Source organism: Saccopteryx leptura, chromosome 6 (assembly GCF_036850995.1).
Source record: "Saccopteryx leptura isolate mSacLep1 chromosome 6, mSacLep1_pri_phased_curated, whole genome shotgun sequence".
Classification (NCBI taxonomy): domain Eukaryota; kingdom Metazoa; phylum Chordata; class Mammalia; order Chiroptera; family Emballonuridae; genus Saccopteryx; species Saccopteryx leptura.
This window is the reverse complement of record NC_089508.1, coordinates 12,688,504-12,708,222: the sequence shown is the minus strand read 5'-3', so window position 1 is coordinate 12,708,222 and position 19,719 is coordinate 12,688,504. Positions and strand designations below refer to the sequence as shown.

Sequence of the window (19,719 nt, the reverse complement as noted above, 5' to 3'; positions counted from 1 at the left end):
CAGATGGGCAGCAGAGCATCAGACGTAGACGGGAGTTGCTGGATGGATCCAGGTCCAGGCGCATGCAGGAGGAGTCTGTCTATCTCCCCTCCTCCCTGTCTATCTCCTCTCCTATTGAGAGAGAGAGAGAGAGAGAGAGAGAGAGAGAGAGAGAGGAAGGAAACCAAGTCCATCTGGCAGTCTCACATCTTGCAGAAGCAAACCTGCCTCTGGAAAGCTCTGGGCCCATGTGGTACACAACCAGGCGTCCTTAGCCCCCTTTGTCCCATCCCTGGCTGGCGGGCGTAAATGCCTTCCATGTGGAAAAGAATTCTGGTGGCTCTGAGAACAGCTACCCTCCTGCAGCCCCTGTCTGGCTGACCCAGTGCCATGACCACTCAGCCTCCTGGGGCCCCTCCCCCCGCTTTCTGGGCCTAGGAAAGAGTTTTATTGTCCCCAAAGATGCTCGCTCCAGGCAGGGCACTGAGCAAGCTGCTGTGCACAGTCCCGCAAGCGTCTCTTGGAACTTGTCCCCTCTCTCCTCTGCTCGTGCCTTGGTCCAGGGCCCCACGACCTGCCCGGACTACCTACTATCCCCTGACATAATCCGCTCTCAATATTCACTTTCCCTTTTAAAGGTTCTCCAGGGACTGCCGAGGTCTTCAGGTTGAAGTTCATATGTGTTAGCATGACGTCCACCCCCTGGAACGGGCCACCTTTCCAGCCTCATCCACTGTCACTCCCCAGCGCCACTCAGACTCCCCAGCGCCACTCTGACTCCCCAGCGCCACTCTGAAGCGACTTCATCAGTCCTCAGGCTGTTTTATGTCTCCATGCTGTTGCTCCCCCAGGGACACCCCCATGTACCCCATTTTTACCAGTCTAGCTCCTTGACAGTCCTTCAAGATTGAGGTCAAGCGTCACCCCCTTGAGAAAGCTCTCCATGAGCTCCACCCTTCCCCCGCTGGGGAACTCGCTCCTAGGTCCTGTGACATCCCGTGTCCTGGGCACACACACGGGTTAGAGCGAGCAGTTTAGCTGGCCTCGCTCGCACCCCCTAGATGGGAGCGTCCCAGGCAGGAGAGCAGCCTTAAGAACAAGGAAGAGAGAGAGAGAGAGAGAGAGAGAGAGAGGAAGAACCGGCTGACCCCGGTGAGCTGCGCCCACCTCTCCCGGGCACCGGGGCTTCCTCTTCCCACATTTCGTCACTCCACAGCAGAGAGCATGCAGGGGACGGGAGGCGAGAGGAAGGAAGGAGGAAAGGAGGGTCCGCACAGACCACTGCCTTCCTCGGGCTCACTTCCCTGCACAGTCTGGAAGGTTCTCCCGAAGTTCAAACTGAAAGCAAACATTCACAGGGAAGCCGTAAGCTCCTAGGTCAAGTCTACAGCAGACAAGGGGCTCCCACTGCTGAACTGGGGACAGGGCACAGGGGCCTCTCTGACGAAGGTGTCCTGGTCCTGGCACCCAGCCACCCCCCTTCACCTCCAATCGCCGGCGGCGGTCCTGCTGGAGATTCCAAACCAGTACCCAACTGTTCGCCAACACGAGGAGGTCTGCACAGACGTGCAGTAAAAATCTCAGACCTTCATCCGAACGGCCAAATCAGCCTCCACCGGAAATACAGACCCTTGCACTCTAAAGGTCCCCTCACAATGCCTGGCGGGCAAGAGCGTGCACCCGGGCAGAGAAAAACAAGAGGCCTGTAAACAGGCAGTGTGCGCAGTGAGTAGCAGAAGTCCTCAAGGTGTGCATGCTCTCTGACCAAGGGACTCCGAGCCAGGCATTTATCCTAAGAAAAGAACAGTTGTTGACAAATCTGTGTACCGAGTACGTTCATGGTGGTGTTGGTTATGATCCTCACACAGAAATAACTGTGTCAACAATAGTGGGGCAGCCACGTGATGAAATTCCAGGTAGACATTAAAATCCTTATCACGAAGGCCTATTTAATGACAATACACAGTAAACGGAAAGGAAGTTGACAAGTAATATGAATGCTATCCACACCTTGAAACACACACACACACACACACACACACATACAAACACACACACACACACACACACACACACACACACGGACAAGAACTCAGAAAGCACAAACACCAAGACAATGGTATCCCTCGATGGACAGACAATGAATGGATTTACTATTCTTTATATTTCCCAATCTGCAATCAGAAAATAGTTTTATAATAAAAAAAATCTTACTTTTATTACCCCCTACTCCCTTTCTCTTGGCTCCTTTCCTTCTGTTTTGGCAACTCTCATTTGGAATGTAGACAGAAGCCACAAAATCAAGAATATCCACTTCACTGCTGTCCTCTTTTAAAGTTGGAAGTGGAGCAAGTCACGCCCCCACCCCACAAATTCGATACAATGTATAATTCATAAAGCAAATTCTGGTGACACCCATAGATACCGCCTGAGCAGAGTGCAAGCCCCCTTGAACACTGTCGCCGCTCGTCAGAGCAGGTCACCCCCACCTAAGGGGACCTCATTTGAAATCCTCCAGACCACAAGACTGAGACAGCGCTACGTGAGTTTGCCCCGTTCCCAGCATACAATGTCAAATGTACATTTCCTACAATTCTTACTTTTGACAAAAGTCTTTCATTTTTTCCAAACCAAGCACGCACATTGCTAAAGATAATACTAATTCTTTGTCATCGGCCCCTTGCTTATCTAATACAGCCGTCCCACGGAGCTGGCGGGTCTCAGACACAAGGCCAGGCGGGACGGGGAGAAGGAAGAGGCAGTGTACGGACATTTTACCCGAAGACATCACACAAAGTAATGTTTGTGTGCATGTATGTGTATACACACTCATATGCATGTGTACACACACAGCAAGGGTATAAAAACGTGAACTGGATGCCCAGCAAATTAAAGATATGGATTATCTCCAGGGAGGGAGAAAGAGATAATTGGACTTGGTAGAGGCATGCTGGGAGTTTCTATCAGAAAAACTTTCTTGAAAAAAAAAAGGTCTGAAACAAATATGAAAAATATACACGTATGTTCATATTCACTTGAGTAACAGATACATTATCAACACTGGTACTGTTTTATTTTTAATTGTTCAAAGCAATAAGGAAAAAGAGATAGGCAACCCCCGGCAAATTATTTCTTCTGCTGTTTCTTCTGAGAAAAAGAACAGTGTTTCGGGGTCTACTGAGCCTTCTAAGCAGAAGAAGGTGAGAGGCCAGAAGTCAGAAGAGCCAAGTGCAAGGAACTCATAAAACAAAACTTCCTGATCATAACTCGGAATCTTGGTCGTCTCTGGACATCACGCGACGGTGGAATTTCAGGCCCCCGGGGCCTATCTTCTTCTTGACCGAGGAGGACTCAGCCCAGGGAAGAAATGCACTGGTCCCAGTACACGGTCAGGGAGGGGCGGAGCTCGAAGAAACCCAGCCAGTCCCACAGGTCGGTCCCTACCTCCATCTAAGAGTCCCATTTCAGGATGGACACCCCACGTGGACTCAGAACAAAGACGCACACCCCACGTGGACTCAGAACAAAGACGCACACCCCACGTGGACTCAGAACAAAGACGCACACCCCACGTGGACTCAGAACAAAGACGCACATCGCCACGCACAGACACAGAATCCACCCAAGGCGCTGTGTGAACTGCCTCCCCCCACCATGAAGCCAGAGAGACCTCAGCAACTGCACGGGACCGTTAGGCCCTAACGTCAGGAGAAGGGGCAAGGCTGCAGGTGCCCGGGGCAGGGGGAAGGCAGAGGGACGCCATGGGCAACCCCCAAAGAATGAATCCGTGTCAGCGATTTGTTCACGGCGACGTCTGCTGCTCCAGCCTTATTTTCCTACTGGCTGCACTAGCAAATGAACGTGTGTTTAATGTAAGGACTCCAGGCTCTGAGGTATAGACGAACCACTGTATTACTCCAACATTTAATTCAAAAGACAAGACTCAGGTGAGAGAGTGTGGAACAAGCAGGAGCAGCGGCCGCGCAGAGCTGACCCGCCAGGCGGCGGGAGGTGGCACACCGCGCTGGCCCACGCTCCTCTCCCCGGGGCCGCTCACCACGTGGGGGTGCTGGTCCCCAGTTGGTGCCCCCACTGCCCACACTGTTCAGCCTCTTCCTCTTTAAAAGGTAGAGCCTGAACCAGGCGCTCACCTCAGGGCCCTGCCCAACTCTGCCTTCCTTTGCCCTTTCCCAGCAGCTGTGACACACCCCACCCGTCACCTCCTCTCTGCCAGGGGGCTGCCGGACCGACTTCCTGTCCCAGGGCAGAGAGGTGTGTCCGCCGTATGTGACGGAGAGGCGTCACCGGGGGAGGGCTGGCTGAAGGGGCCCCTCCTAGACATCACGAGAAAGGCTCCCTAACCCAGGGGTTCTGGTGTACGGGTGCGCTGGGCCCCCGGAGGGCTGATCGGACAGAATGCAGGACCCCCACAGCAGGTCTCGCGAGAGCCTGTCAGGGCCGCGGACTGTCAGGTGCATTTCTGACCCGCACCCAGATGACGCCACTCCCGCTGGTCTGGGAGCCCCACTCTGAGAACCGCCACTCCAGCCCACAGACTCCCAGTGCTGTGGGAACGACGGTGAGACTCAAACAGCTGGGGAACTTCTGAACATACAGACTCTTGGCACCAGCTTCAGCAAAGTCCAAGCAGCAGGGCGGGAGGAGCCCGAGACCCGGGCGGAGACCTCGGCGGGCAGACTGAAACTGGCCATGCTGTTTTCCCACCCGTCCTCTGAAAAAGGCCAAGGACAAGGTCTCCACAGGTTTCCAGAAGCAAAAGGTGAGCCTCCTGTGGAACAAGCCCATGCTTTTCAAGACAGGTCCCTGGGCCTCTGTTGTAAAGTAACAAAAAGCTGAAAATATTGATATTCTGGGAGGAAAGGTCAGGCTTTCCTGTCAGGCTTTCCTGTCCCGTCCCTCCTTTAGGGAGGGGAGGGAGAAGAATGTAGAAGTTTCTGGTTTGTAAGAACAATGGGTCATTTAGTTTTAAATCTAAAATAAAGGTTAACCTAGAAACTTATTCTCTTTCAATAGGAGGCAGCATTTATATACCACCTTGCATTGACTGTAGTTCCTCCCCCTCCCTGAAAACTTTTTTTTTTAATTTTTATTTATTTATTTATTCATTTTAGGGGAGGAGAGAGAGAGAAAGAGAGAGAGAGAGAGAGAAGGGGGAGGAGCAGGAAGCACCAACTCCCATATGTGCCTTGACCAGGCAAGCCAGGGTTTTGAACCGACAACATCAGTGTTTCCAGGTTGACACTTTATCCACTGCGCCACCACAGGTCAGGCCCTCCCTGGAATCTTGATGGTAAAATACCTCTAGGCTAGTGAGGGAAGATGAACCCTGAAAGATTTGTAAACATCTTTAATTGCGTTACCTTGAAAGTCTTAATGTTTCTGTGTATCCCCTAAACAAATGTTGTCACCTCGTGCCATGACGTCATGCTCTCCACCGCCCGCCCGTGTGTGATCAAGGGTAATATAAGCAGCCTCTGAAATATTTTTGGGTCTGCAAATTTGAGTCTGCTGCCCATGTCAGCCATATGCAGCCGGCATATTTAATAAATCTCCTCCTTTAATAAAACTCTTCAAAATGCATCTAGACTGGGTGTCTCTATGTGAACTTGACGAAGTGAGGTACGGTGCCTGCCTTTCAGAATCCGGGGTGAGGTACTTGATAACACCTCCTAGCTGTCCCCACCCCATCATGCCTCAGAAAAGGACAGCCAGGATGACAGAGTCACCGCCTGGCAAAGAAGACCCAGGGCTGGATTCTGTGACCGTGACATGTCCACCTGAAAAGCCACAGGCAACAGGGAATCCCGCTCTCCTTGGAGGTGGCCTCTCGCCCTCCCTGGTCACAGCAGGAATGATGTTTGTCTTGCTTTGCACAAGCCCTCATAACAAGGGGGTGCTGGGCTATACTTTAGGAAAACTTTCTTGATTGTCGCTTTACAAAAATAGCCAATTATGTTTATGTTATGATGGGGGGGGGGGCGGATATGCAATTGTCTATAAGGCAGCAAGCACCGCGGCAGCGTGAAACAAAAACTATTCATGCAGACCCCGGGAGGAAACACAGAAACTGCATGATGATTGTCTCGGAGTGGGGGGATTGTGGGCGGCTTTTTTCTTGCTACTTGTTTGCTTCCCAAGTTGTTTATAAAAAGCACGTATTACTTATACAACCAGAACTTAACTTTATTTTACAATAAATGGGAAGGAAAAACTACGCAGCACAACCCCGCCCACCCCCCTAACCTGTGTCAGCAGGAAAGGCCAGAGTCCTGCAGCCTCCTCCCAGGGAGCAGGCCCGAGGGGCAGGACGGCTCTGGGGCCTCGAGCAAGGGTGCGGGCAGCCGTGTCAGGCCTGGTGTCAGGCCTGCTCGGGGTTTACTGGCCGCCAGCACTTTGCTTGATTAGTGCGTGGGCCGTGGCAGAGGCACACCCCTGGCAGAGGCACACCTGCGTAGCCTATTTAAGGCTGTGGGTGCGCCCCCGGGAGGGGATTCTCCCAGATCACTCTCCCACCGTGAGGTGCATTTCCCTTGCTCCTTGCCCCCTGACTGCAAAGAGCAGGTTTTCCTTTGTTTATTAGCTCTTTCCCTTTTGTTGTTCATTTGCTCACCTGTCTTTGAGAGCGTCCAATAAACGGGTACAACCCAACCCTTTCTGGCTCCGCAGTTTTTCTGCCATCTGCCCCAATCTAAAGGGAACCTGCCTGGCCTCAGCCACCACCGGCACTACAGCGGGCTTCCGCTGCCCGCACGCCAGCCCTGCCCTCAGGGGGCTCACAGCGCAGAAGCCCCTCGAGGACGCAGGGTCCTTCCCCCCTCCTACCTGGGACTCTTCCTGGGCCCCGAGGGTGGGCTTCCTGTGATGGTTCCTGTGATGGTCCCCACGTTCGGGACCTCTACTCAGGGCCCCACGAGCAGCGAACTGCCTGCAGTTAGACACGGTCCCAAGCAGTGTTGAGCCCCCTTGGCCAAACCAGACCTGGACCGTCCAAGCCGGCGATCACCATCAGCACCCTGCCCGGCCAGCAAGACCAGAGGACAGCACTGGCCCGGCCATAGCGCACACAAGCGTCTGGCTGCTCCGTGCAGCTCAAGGAGAGCTTCAGAAACCCCACCTCCACCTTGCCGTAAGGAAGGGGGAGGTTACTACCTTCCAGCCACACCTGAGGCAGGGGGCCACCTGTCAAGAGTCCCATGTTGACATCTCCTTGGTTTTGATTCATCTGAAATTTGGTGAAACAGGCCTTCATTCAAACCACTGTGGCCAGTGCTGACTGTGACAGACGGAGGTCACAACTGGCTCATGCCTCCAAGACGTCCTCTGTCCCCACCTTGCAGCCTGAGTCAGCCTGGTCTCTTTTTTTTATTTTTTTATTTTTTTTTAAATTTTATTTATTCATTTTAGAGAGGAGAGAGAGAGACAGAGAGAGAGAGAGAGAGAGAGAGAGAGAGAGGAGAGAGAGACAGGGGGGAGGAGCAAGAACCATCAACTCCCATATGTGCCTTGACTGGGCAAGCCCAGGGTTTCGAACTGGCAACCTCAGCATTTCCAGGTCAACGCTTTATCCACTGCGCCACCACAGGTCAGGCAACCTGGTCTCTTGAACGGTAGGCACCATCGCTTCCCACGGCACTGAGCACCCAGCACAAAAGCACCGGCTTACCACGAATGGCGCCCGCACACAGGAATCAAGCCCCGAGTACCTGGTAAACAGACAGCACCCCCCATGCCCTGCCCCGAGTTCAATGGCAGCACCATGGCCCGTGCCCAGCTTCCCCTGCCCACGGCCATCACAAGGGCAGCGCCACACAGTGTACAACACGCCCAGCCCTGGGTGTGGCTCCTCTCAGACAAGGAAATGAGGCCGTTTCAGTCCCATGGTTCGAGCTCCCCCGGCCCCTCTGACCCCGGCTCCTCCTCAGCACAGTGGCAGTGCTAACGAAAAGGATGGGGCTGATTATAAGCCTCCCAGAGGCTGCTCAGAGTCACGGTGCTGTGCCACCAACAGTGTGTGGAATGAGCACAGGGGGCCTGCTGAATCGGCCGTTCGGGCAAAGCACCCAGCACCCCAGACCCCCTCTCCTGCACCCGACCTCAATGGGAAGAGGACAGAAACGACCACCTCAGAAAACCCAGGACACTGTCCGCCCTCCCTCTCCCGGTCTTTCTCTAATCTGTGTTGAGTCGGAAGGGCTCCTGCAGCCAGCACAGCCCTCAGCAGGAAGCGGCCTGCGCACAGCCCGACGCCATAGCACTGACACCCGTCAGCTTCGCAGTGGGCCCTGGGCCGACCTCAGACCAGCCACCACCACACAGGCAGAGAGGGGACACTCCTAACCCCCAACCAAGGCTAAGCTACAGCCCAAGAAGCAGAGTGCTTAGAACAGGGGTCAGAGGCAGAGTCTGGTCCATGATCTCAGTGAAACCCCAGCATGAATTTGGACTTGTTCTTGAGCAGGGAGTGGTTCTCAAACCATGTTCCTTGGGGTTTGGGAACCCACAGAGATGCCCTGGAGGGAGAGGAGGGGGCTGGGCAGAGGGCACTAGGATCCCCTAACACTCAAGTCTATCAGAGTCCATGGGTTTTACCTGAGATCTTTTTTTTTGGGGGGGGGGGTATTTTTCTGAAGTGAGAAGCAGGGAGGCAGAGAGATAGACTCCCGCATGTGCCCAAACAGGGATCCACCCGGCACACCCCCCAGGGGCGATGCTCTGCCCATCTGGGGCGTTGCTCTGTAGCAATGGAGCCATTCTAGCACCTGAGGCGGAGGCCATGGAGCCATTCTCAGCACCTGGGCCAACTTTGCTCCAATGGAGCCTTAGCTGCGGGAGAGGAAGAGAGAGATAGAGAGGAAGGAGAGGGGGAGGGGTGGAGAAGCAAATGGGCACTTCTCCTGTGTGTCCTGGCCGGGAATTGAACCAGGGAATTCCACACGCCGGGCCGATGCTCTACCACTGAGCTAGCTGGCTGGGGCTTACCTGAGATCTTTATATTAAAAAAAAAAAAAAAAAAAATCACATGAAGGGGGAAAAAGTTAGTGCAAAGAAGTTTGAAAACCAGGGTTCTACGGGGCCGTTTAAGTCCATAGTGCATCAGTGCTGGCCGTTTAAAGATCATAAAACACCCAAGGTTCTCACCGACCCTCTCAGGGCTGGGATGGAGATGTTAACAGCCCTTCCCCTCAGGTCCTCCTACCCACCGACCATCTGCTAACAAGACACGATGAGCACTCAGCAAGCAGACACCACACCGTGACCCCCCAGTGCTCCCGTCTGCAAGCTGGGGGCTTGGCGATTACACTCCTGGCCCCACACAGCCCTTCTGCGGTCCACTATCTCCTCTAACTCCTTGAACTGCCGACGTACAAAGACTCGCTGAGCTGTGGGTGATACCGTGTTAGGGTGCCCCTCCCGGAGCCCATGCCAGCCGTTCCCCATGCGACTGGTGCTGGGGGCCACCATGCCAAACTGAGGCTCGGCTCTGCGGCCTCACAGTGACCGACACAATGCCTTGCACACCCTTCACACAACACTTGCTAGACAAAATAAAGCAATCCAACATCTGACCCTTCTCACAATGCCCTCCCACCAAAAAAACAGTGAAAAAAGAAAAACCACACCAAGCGCCAGCACGTAGATGCCTGAGCGCGAACACCATTTCCTGCAGGCTTCCTGTGGGGAAACCGTCCTGAGCGATGTGATGACACCGCCGGGCGCAGAGCAGAGCTCCCGGGGCACAGAGCGCTGCCCTTACCTGGTAGTAGGTCTTGATGTTCCTCACCAGGATGGTCAGGTTCTGAATGCGAAGGTTCACATCGTTGTTGACGTGCTTGTTGATGCGCTGATTTGTAGGCCTGGGGTCTCTAGGGGAAGAAACATGAGGATGGAGAGACGTCTCCCGGCACCTGCCGCCCCACCCTTCCCAGCAGGGCGCCGACCTCTCCAAGCCTGGGCTCCTGCGTGGCTCTGCTGAGTGTGGCTCCTGCGGTGGGCCTGCCACCGGCAGCATCGTTCCCGCCCCCACAGCAAGCCCCGAGGCCACCCCAGGCGCTTAGTCAGTCTCACCTCCGTTCCTACTCCTAGCAGCACCCATAAACCATCACCAAATGTCAATGCAGACTCTCAAAGTTACACTGCAAAAATCAATACCCTACCCAAAATGACATTTCAGGATCAAAAGGATTAAAAGCTGAACAAAACAAAATATAGGAACTATCGAGAAAGAAAAAGGGGGAAAACTTTCTCACTTAAATCAATAAAAGTCATTAACGTTCCACTTCATGTGGGTTCCCCCTCCTGTCACCAGCACTGGTCTTGGGCTGATCCTGCCTGTGGTTTTACATTCCAGGGACACAATTCTACTCTGAAAACCCAACAGCATCAGCCTGCGGTGCTAGATGGTGCCCAACGCGGCCGACAGGAAACGCTAACCGGAGACACGAATAATTCATGTGGGAAACCCCCAAAGCGTCATTTCTTTCCCCGTCTCAGGCAGAAGTCGGGTCTGGTTGCGATGAAACCAGCCATCTGAATCAAGTGATCTGTAATTTCACTCATCTATAGATATGTATGTGTACAGGATTATTTCTCAAAATTCTCAGTGTCAAAAAAAGGTTTCCTATCTGAAGAGAACAGACTCAATAGGACAATTGAGTGGCCACCTCTCCTGCTTTTCATAACAAAGCCCTCTCCTACAGGCTTCTGTCCCACGACACAGGGAGGGATGTCTAATTCAAATGAGGGTTGTCTTCAAGGTTTCATCTGTCACCCGAGCCCTGTGATAAGGGTGCGGAGCCTCCTGGGAGCGGAATGATGGAAGAGAGGCAGGCCTCCCTCTTTTTCTGCAGCAGACTGCCCCCCCCCCCCCCAATGAAGGGGAGCTGGGAACTTATGGAAATCAATCTCAATGCCCTTTGGCTCATGCGAAGTCAATAATTAATACAAAACTGACACAGAAAGAAAAACCCTACAGGTAGAAATCATTTGAAATGTACAATTTCTTTTTTACAAAAAACAAGCGATGTCCAACTCAACCCGGACACATCCAGCTGACTGGTCGCGGGAGACAGGTGGCCGCGTCTACGGCAGCCACGACCGCCCAGCCGGGAAGCCAGGCTGCACGGTCACCGTCAGAATGTAGGGCAAAGCCTGAAACTGAAGCCTGTCCCCTTCGCAAAAGGCAGAGACCATCATGAGGGCTCGATTCCAAGGAGCACAGACAAGTCGAAAGCTCCTGAAGAAAAAAAATCTGATGCCTTAACTCTCCGACGTCAACGGATCCTCCTAAAGAGCACGGACAAGGGAAGTGATAAGAGAAGCTGCCTTCTCACTTGCTGAGGTCAAGTTCACGGCAGGGGACTTGAGCGGCAGGGGACTTGAGTACCACACTTAGCCGAAATGCAAATCAAGCCCAAGGAAGAGTCTAGGGAGGAAAGATCATGTGGCAGGTGTTAACTCTGCCAGCGTGTGGACATCACCATGAGGGAACTGTCCCTTATGAACCGACCAGTTTAGCTGGAGGCGGGCAACAACTGGCTAAATTAAAGAGGGATGGTGCCAAAGCAGGGGGCCTAGTGGTGGAACTGGCTTCGCCGCCACCCCCCCTTCGTCACTTTGGATGAAGCTACTAAGATAAGGAACAGGCGTGCAAATGCCGCGGAACACGCCATCATCCCCTGGATTGAAGGCGCCCTTGCCTGCATCAGCACAGAGCTGCACGAGAGGGGGCGAGGAGTGGTCTACAGGTTAAAGAAAACACAGGAGAAGACAGAGTCTCAGGGAAAAACCTAGGAAGACCTGGAGCGACGGAGGGAGGGCAGCTGGGGAGGAGACGGACCCCCCCAACCTTCCAGCAGAAGAGAAGGATGAGGGTCTTCTGTCTGAATGAACTTTCCTGTTCTGGTTCATTCAGAAGTCCTAACATGGCACCATTTTAGTTTGAAAAAAATAAAGTAAAATTCAACTGTTAAGTAAATATTCAATAGCTATGCTGGGCGTCCCCACACTGCACTGCACGTACGCAAATCCCTTCACTCATCACGGGCAATACTCGGCCGCAGGTCTTACTCATTCTGCATCCCCTGAAATAGTCACGTGGGTTACCTGGGGGAAACCAGAGGACCTCTTCTCAGTTGTCATGTGACAACATTTCTGATTGTCTTCACATAGTAATAAGATACACATTACACATTTCTCATGGAGCCATTCATTACTGAGAAAGTCAAGGTTAACAGTTCAGTGGGAATTAATTTAGGCATAGAGGAGGCATTCAGAATTTAAACCACAAAGGTGCTTTTAGCTACAGATGTGCACCCAGCATTGCAAAATATGTACCTTAAAGATGCAATTCTCCCTTGACTACAGTACATTAAGAGGTAAGAAGCAATTTCATAAAGTGACAAATGCGCTTCTTAATATAGCAGATCTGAGAACATGCAGGGCTTTTTCTGTTTGTTGTTATTGTGGTCTTAGCTCTCATTGAAGTCAGACAGGACCACCCCAGCAGTGCCAGGAGCTGAAAGCCTCAGCACACGTGTGGACAGTGGATGTTCAGGGTTGGGGTTGAGCCCTGACCATCTCTGCTTTTGTTCTCATCAGCTCTGTAGAGCAATAGCTAACTGAAACAACACTCCAAAAGAGCCCTGACACTTACTATCTGAGCAAGTCAACTAATTATCACGATTGTTAATTAATACTCCCTCCTTTCATGCTCTCAGCGTAAAGAAAGGTTACTGGGAAAAATCGAAGCAAAAGTCAAGTATGCTTAACCCTTTGAGTAGTGAGTTTTTTTCATGCTCGCTGACCCCCGGGAGTGAGTTTTATTTTCAAAAAATGAAATTAGTTCCAGTTACAGTTTTATTAACTTAAAATCATGTTTGATAACCAATTTATAGAAACGGTAAGAACATACATTTGCTTTTTTTTTTTTTGTTTCCTTACATATTTTTAAAATAAACCGATCGTCCTCTGGATGGTCAGGAGGCACGAGGACCTACATGAACGTTCGTACTACTCAAGGACTTAAGGAAGGCCTGTCCCCATTTGGCCCAATGTGTAACCCCCACCTCTCCATGCTGCAGGAACTAGATCAAGGGAAAGATTCCACTCTGGGTCCAATCAAAAGGTGTTTATTCTTATAAATACACGCACACCAGCATACACAGTACACGCGGGCACCACACACAAATCTGGTTCTGGGCCTTGCTCTAACAACAATGATGACTGACATTTGTTGGGCACCTTCTACATACAAGATCTTTCTCAATCCTTCCCAGATCTACACAGCACCATCCCCTTATTACAGATCAGGCAATGGAGGCTCAGAGGGTTTAAGGAATTTTCCCATGGTAACAAACTAGTAAGTGGCAGACCGGGGATTTGAACTTGTCGGCCTAATGCTCTAGTCAAAGTTCTTAGATAAGTTTCCTACAAGACAGTAAAAATGTGTCCAGAGTGAATCAGACATCTTCTCCCCTGGGAACCAGTAGGTGCCCTGAGACTCTGCATTTACAGAGGACCTATTCAGCAAGTTCCCCATGTGTCTCCATCCACGCCACCTCAATGCCTCACTTTCATTCAGGAATTCTCCTAGACCTGGGCCTCCCCTGAAAGCTGAGCTCACAGGGCTTTCCTGCTTCCAGGCACTGATGTCACCGGGAGGCCAGGGCCAAGAGACTAGACCGCAGCCTTCTTCAGTTGCCAGAGACAATGGCCAGGTGCAGTCACGTGAGCCCCAGCCAGCCTCCATATGGCTCTGAAGTGTTAAGTAACACGCCTCTTACCTGAGCTCCCGCACCCAGCTAGTATACTGCTCTCTCTCCTCAGGTCCTACCAACCTGGGGAGAATTAAGCAAAATAGGTGCACAGCCACACAGGTGGGATATAAACATGAGACTCATGGACATAGACAAAAGGGAAGTGGTTATGTGGGGGAGGGGTGGAGTAAAGAGGGGCAAATATACTGTGACGGAAAATGATCTGACTTTGGGTGATGAGCACACATCATCATCAAATGCTACAGAAATGTTTCCCTGAAACTTGTGTACTCGTATTGATCAATGGCATTCCAGTAAATTTAATTTCTAAATAAATTTTTAAAATGTTAAAAAAGGTGAATAGCAGCACACAATGGAAGCTCCTAGCATGGGAGATAACACAGAACCACCTTCCCTGCTAGTGAGCTGACGTGTCTCCATTTGTCAAAAGTAAAAATCAGAGGCTTAAGTATAGTGTCAGATGCGGAGCTAGGACATGGGTCCCAGAGTCCAGCTTTGCCCCAGATCTCACCGGGAGAGGGCCAAGGCTAGGGATCATGCAGTAATCTGGGAGACCAGGACTGTGGGGACAGCTGAAGAAAAGAAGCCCAACTCTGATAGGGTGCCCCAAATCCCTTCTGGGTTAAGATGGTGTCAACACGAATGATAAACTGACGCTAACACCATTTACTGTGTTAGCATTTAGGAAGTGCATCATCTCATTTAATCCTCACAACCATCTCTTCAGGAAGGCACTTTACTCTCCGTTTTACAGCGGAGGGAACTGAGGTGCTGAGTGCCATGCCCAGCGTCAGGCAGCTAGCATGAGATGCCTGGACCCAATCCCAAGCTGGCTACCTAGGTGTTGACACTGGAGCTAGCTGGAATGCTTTTCATTTAATTGAGGAAATTTCTACTAGAGTAAAATGCATGTATCTTCAGTTATAGCTTGATGAGTTTTGAAAAATGAAACACTCCAGTTAATATACAGAAAACTTCTACCTGTCCCTGAAGTTCTCCTGTAGATTTCAGTCAACCCCCACCTACTTCCGGAGGCTACAGCTGTTCTTATTTCTACCAGCCCGGGCAGTGCTTCCCGAACACCCAATCAGTAAGCCAGGCTGCTTGCTATCGGTGCCACTCTCTCCTGATTACCTCGTCCTGGAGAGCCAGCCACCCAAACAACTTCCTGTTGTCCCTTTTCTGTGCCTGGCCCTGGGCAGAAGGACCCAGAAGCACTGCCTAAGGCCTGAAGACCCCACACTCCTCAGCTCCCACTTCTAGACTGATGACCTCAGCAAATCAGAGAGGAGAAAATAACATCTGAAACTGTCAAGGGGAGGGAAGAAGCCCTTCACAGGGAATTCAGCCATGGGCCAAGTGTGAACGAGTGATGAGCTGGCATAGCTCAAAGCACCGTCCAACAGGCTTTCCTGATTTACAAGCAAGTGGTAAAAGCTTCAGGAATTCCAAAGGTCAGGGAAGAAAGAGAAACAGTCCCAGGGCTTTTGTTCCCTCTCAGCCTGGGTGTAAAAGCCCAATGAAAAGGCTGGGGCACTGCTGGTTTTTTTAATTAAACAGTCTTGGGCTTGGGTAAGGACAGGTTGCAGATCAACGGCACCAATGGAATCCAGTGATTTTGGGGTCTAACAAAATAGAGGGGTCATCACCAGAACTTGGTTATGCCACAGGACAACCCCAGGAAAACTCCTTCTCATCAATGTTCCGGGGTAAGTGCTGCCAAAGCTAACAGATTAGTCGTTTAGAATCTAACCGAACACAGGATCGGTAAGATTGGTAGTGCTTTAGGGAGAAAAACTACCAGGATTCAAGTGTCTCTTCCTCAGCATGACACTTCATGACTTATGGAGACAAAAAGAGCAATGTTCTTGGGAAATTTTTTAAAACAGACCTTCTTAGGTAAGTCTATTTAAACCAATTTCTGAATCTGCCAAAGCTAACTCCTCCTTCTCCTGCATGGGCCACAGAAGAAATGGATTCTCATCACCTAAAGGGTTTATACTCAAATATGACAACTTGCTTAGCTGCAGGTGGGGAGGTGAGCATAAGCGGTTGACCCACGGAGAACATTAGGATGTTTCCTTTTCCTTCAAGTGCCTATGAATCACACTGCCACTAAGTTCGACTATATCCCTTGCAGTTTCTGAGTTAAAAACAGAGCGCGGCAGTAGGAGCCAACACCTACATGTGGCAGGCTGTCAATCAGACAGGCTCTGCAGAATTCAGCAACAGGAAAGGATGTGGTCACACATACATGCTAACAAGTACAACTCGCACCAAGACCCTGTTTAAGATGCATACTCCAGAAAAGCACCACAGCCTTCTGACTCCCTGTGCCTCTCCTAACACAGTGACCTGCAATCCAGCTCAGGAGAAGCAACTTAACCAGCCGCCCTGGCTACGGAGCAACTGAAAATGGAAGATGAAATGAAACGGAGCTCAGAAACACAGGTGTTCTAACCAAGAGTGAAACCTTAGTCACTCACAGATGCTGCCGACCCACCCCTGACACTTCCTGTAACCAGACACTGTCCGTTACAGTTCCTTGACCCCTAAAAGTTTTTTTTTTTTTAAAGTTTCATTGCTTAAACCACATTAAGTACCTGAGTTTAAAGTTAACTGTACTATCTACACCAAGTGTCTGACAGTCCTTCAATTCCACATTTCCTTCATCACACAAGCTGCCAACCCCACCCTGGTGTTCTTCATACCCCAACGTATGGCGGCAAAAAGGCACTTATACTGAGAAACCACTGGCCCCACGTGCAAAGAACTCTCCCATTGCAACCTCTGGTTCCCGTTCTACAACTTGAAATTAAACTTTCCAAAGTATCATTTTTGTCCTTCGTCCGTCTGTAACAACAACTTACATTTGCAACATGATTTGGTTCAAAAAGATGCCATCCACTAAATCCATATACATAGTCAAGTTGTCTTGGTTGTCGCTTCCGAATGGCCCCAAAGTTTTCACCTGCGAGGAGAGGGATGAGGAGAGAAAGGCAGGAAAAGTCACCCCGCGCCCAGTCTGAGGCTCTCCAGGGCCAAGGTGGGCAGGGCCCGTGTGGTCCGAAGGGGGTCACCCAACGCCCGCCCACGCTTCAGCAGGCACCGAGCCGACCCTTCTCTAGGGCCTCTCTCCCGGCCCGCTCCAGGCAACGGACGCGAGACAGCAGGAGGAAAACTTCCTCGCCACTTCCCCCCAGCGTCCCAGAAGAAGAGAAAAGAAAAATAAAAGGGACTTTTCAATAAATTTCTCACGTCCCAGATCCATTGGAAATCACTGTGCCCACCCCAGCCTGTACATGTTCCCACTCGGACACCCAATCCCCACCCGTCACCGCCATGCACCGGCTGATCTCGGGTTCAAAAACTACACGAGGATATTTTGAGGGAGTGGGTCCCTTTCCCGAGTGGTCAAGCTGCAGGGGCCGGGGTGACCACTCGGAACTTGTTGACTCCTGGGCCCGCAGCCCAGCACCCCGGCGGGAACAGGTGTACCCACTCTCAGCCCGGGCCGGGAGCTCCGCGGGGTCCTGCACCCCGTACGCCGACTCCGGAGTTGGAAACGCCTCCGGACCCGAAGGTACGGACCACGACCCCGGCCGAGAACACTTGCTGAGTCCCCCGAGTCCCGGGCGGGTCCGGTCTGCGGCGACCGCCGGCGGACGGGAGAGGAGCCGGTGCACCAACAATGGGGCGGGGAGTCGGGCGCACTCACCCAGGTCACCAGCGGGCTCTGCAGAAAGAGCTCCAGGAGCTCCGAGACGGTCACGTCCATGCTGACGCTACAACCGCCGGCTCCGCGCCCCCGTCCCCCGCTCCGCGGCACAAAGCGGCTCTGGCAGCGAGCGGCGGGAGCGGGGCGACGGCAGCTCAGCTCGCGCCCGGGAGACAAAGGCGGGGCGCGAGCCCACGTTCCGCGGCTCCGGCGGCCCCGCGCCCCGCCCGGGGCTAAGGGAAGAGGAGGGCCGGCCTCTCGGGGAGGAACAATGCGGGCGCGGCCCCGCCCCTCGGCAGCCCTAGGCGGCCGGTGCGCCGCCTCGCGGTGTCTGCCCGGCAGCCGGGCCCGGGCTGAGCTGGGCGCGGGGAGCGGGCGGCGGCGCGCACGTGCGTTTGGGATTAAGAGTCCGAGTGGCAGAGCCCGGCGGGGCCCGCACGTGGGTGGCCGCCAAGCGCAGCCTCCGCGCGCTCGGGGCCCCAGCACGTGGCGCCTCCTTGCGCGCGTGCGTTTTCCGCGAGGCCCGAGCGAGCGCCAAGTGCCAACCTGAGTGTGCGGGCGCTGCCCTCCTCTCGCGCCTCCCCAGGTGCGTGCGGAGGACTGGGGCGTCCTGCCCCGCCGAGGTTGCCTCCGGCCGGCAGTACGCGGCGACACAGTGGAGCCTGACCCCGAGACAGCAAGCCCTAGGCAGGTGCGGCCCCTCGCACCGCCGGGAGGGCCAGTGCGCGCCCACGTGCCGCGGTGGGTCTCTCTGGCAGGTGGGGCGCAGGCCCTGAGGTCAAAGGAGGAAAATTTGGATTGAGTTTAGACCGTAAGGAAGCGACCTTTTGCGCATCACAGTGCCACCTCCCGGGCTGGCTGCCCGCTAGAAGTTCTGTGGCCGCACCGACCTGTGCCAAGCCCATATGTGCCAACACCCCCCCCCCAACCCCCCCCCCCCCCCCCCGCCACTTTGCCGGATAGGAGCCAAATTCCAGATTCCAACCTGGGGGGCATAGCAGCATCTTGGTGGCAAGCGACTGGAGAAAGGACAAAGACCCCAAACTGGATGGAAAGTAAGCCCTGGGCCCAGACCTCACTGCTGAACCAGCGGCAGTAGATCCCAGCTCCTGTCCTCTGCCACCTCAACTTAGAGTGGTAATAATTTCACACTATATTATCACTGTTCAAAGAACTTTATACGATTTAATGTATCTAATTCTCAGGAGTTACCCGTATGAGCCAACGGGTGCAGGGTTGACCTGAAGCATCTAGCGCACTGTTCGGCAAGTATCCAGTATGCACTAAATGGCTGCGGGGGGGTTGTTAGTAATTTGAAAATTGGCTCCATTGAGTGTTAGGACTGCGGCATCTGCAGGTGAGAGGTGGTATTGCATCCGAGTTTTATCGCAGGTTGTGGGCTGGCGAGGAGGTGTGGCCCCAGGAGCCAAATGGATGGACAGTTAGGGGTTTCTAAAGAGAAGTGTGGAAGTTAGAGTGATGGAACAGGAAGTAGGAGACTGCGGATGAACTAAAACTTCGAGCCTATGTGGTTTTCTTGTGCACCAGAAATTCAGTAGTTCCTTAATACCTTAAATGCCCATATCATAAAATTGGTTAAGTTTAATTGTAGCCACACCCATTTTTATTTAGAAGGCCCGTTCTGTAAAGGGATGCTTGTGTGTGTGGCTAGAATTGTTTTCACAATGACTCTAATTCTTTTGTTAAGCGAAGTAGGGGATTTTTAAAGTCATTTATTAGTTTAATAAGCATAATCTTTCACCATACTATAATACATTGGACAAAAGCTTTCTGACAGTGAAATCACTTCCCATCTCGGTGAGAGAATTTGTCCCTGGAGGTGTTGATGGTACCTAGGCCTCAGCCAGGTCAGGAATTTGTTTTGGGCTCACATCACTGATGTTTCAACAGTTCATTGGCCAGAGACCGCCTACCATTCAGGAGCTGACTCAGCATCCTTGTTCCTTGGCCTTGTAAACTGAATGGTGCCCAGGCTACAGGGTTGGAAGGCTTTGAAAAGTGGATGACTTGGACAAGTTATTTCTCAAAAGTCTCTTAATCCCTAACATCAGAGAAAGGACATTTTCCATGTATGACTTTATAATTTTGAAGTTGAAGGTGATGCACGGAAAAGGGTTTATAATCACCGTCTCTTCTGCCCTGTTCTACCACGACTTTAGTAACTTATTTCCCTCTACGTCTCCATGAAGTTGGGACATAGCTTCA

General features: G+C 52.3%; 1 protein-coding gene and 1 pseudogene across 2 annotated transcripts in view; one reads left to right on the top strand and one right to left on the bottom strand.

Annotated features, from left to right (window-relative positions):
* CCDC88C (coiled-coil domain containing 88C) overlaps positions 1 to 17,715 on the bottom strand; it is a 133,252-nt gene extending 115,537 nt beyond the window's left edge. For both annotated transcript variants that reach the window (XM_066388239.1, XM_066388241.1), the window contains exons 1-3: positions 17,494 to 17,715; positions 16,646 to 16,746; positions 9,755 to 9,863 (exon numbers count right to left, since the gene is read on the bottom strand). In XM_066388239.1, the coding sequence (XP_066244336.1) occupies positions 9,755 to 9,863; positions 16,646 to 16,746; positions 17,494 to 17,553 (270 nt within the window). In that variant the 5' untranslated portion in view covers positions 17,554 to 17,715. The remainder of the gene's footprint in view (positions 1 to 9,754; positions 9,864 to 16,645; positions 16,747 to 17,493) is intronic.
* Positions 11,021 to 11,887, top strand: LOC136375809 (V-type proton ATPase subunit D pseudogene; annotated as a pseudogene).
* Positions 17,716 to 19,719: the final 2,004 nt, after the last annotated feature.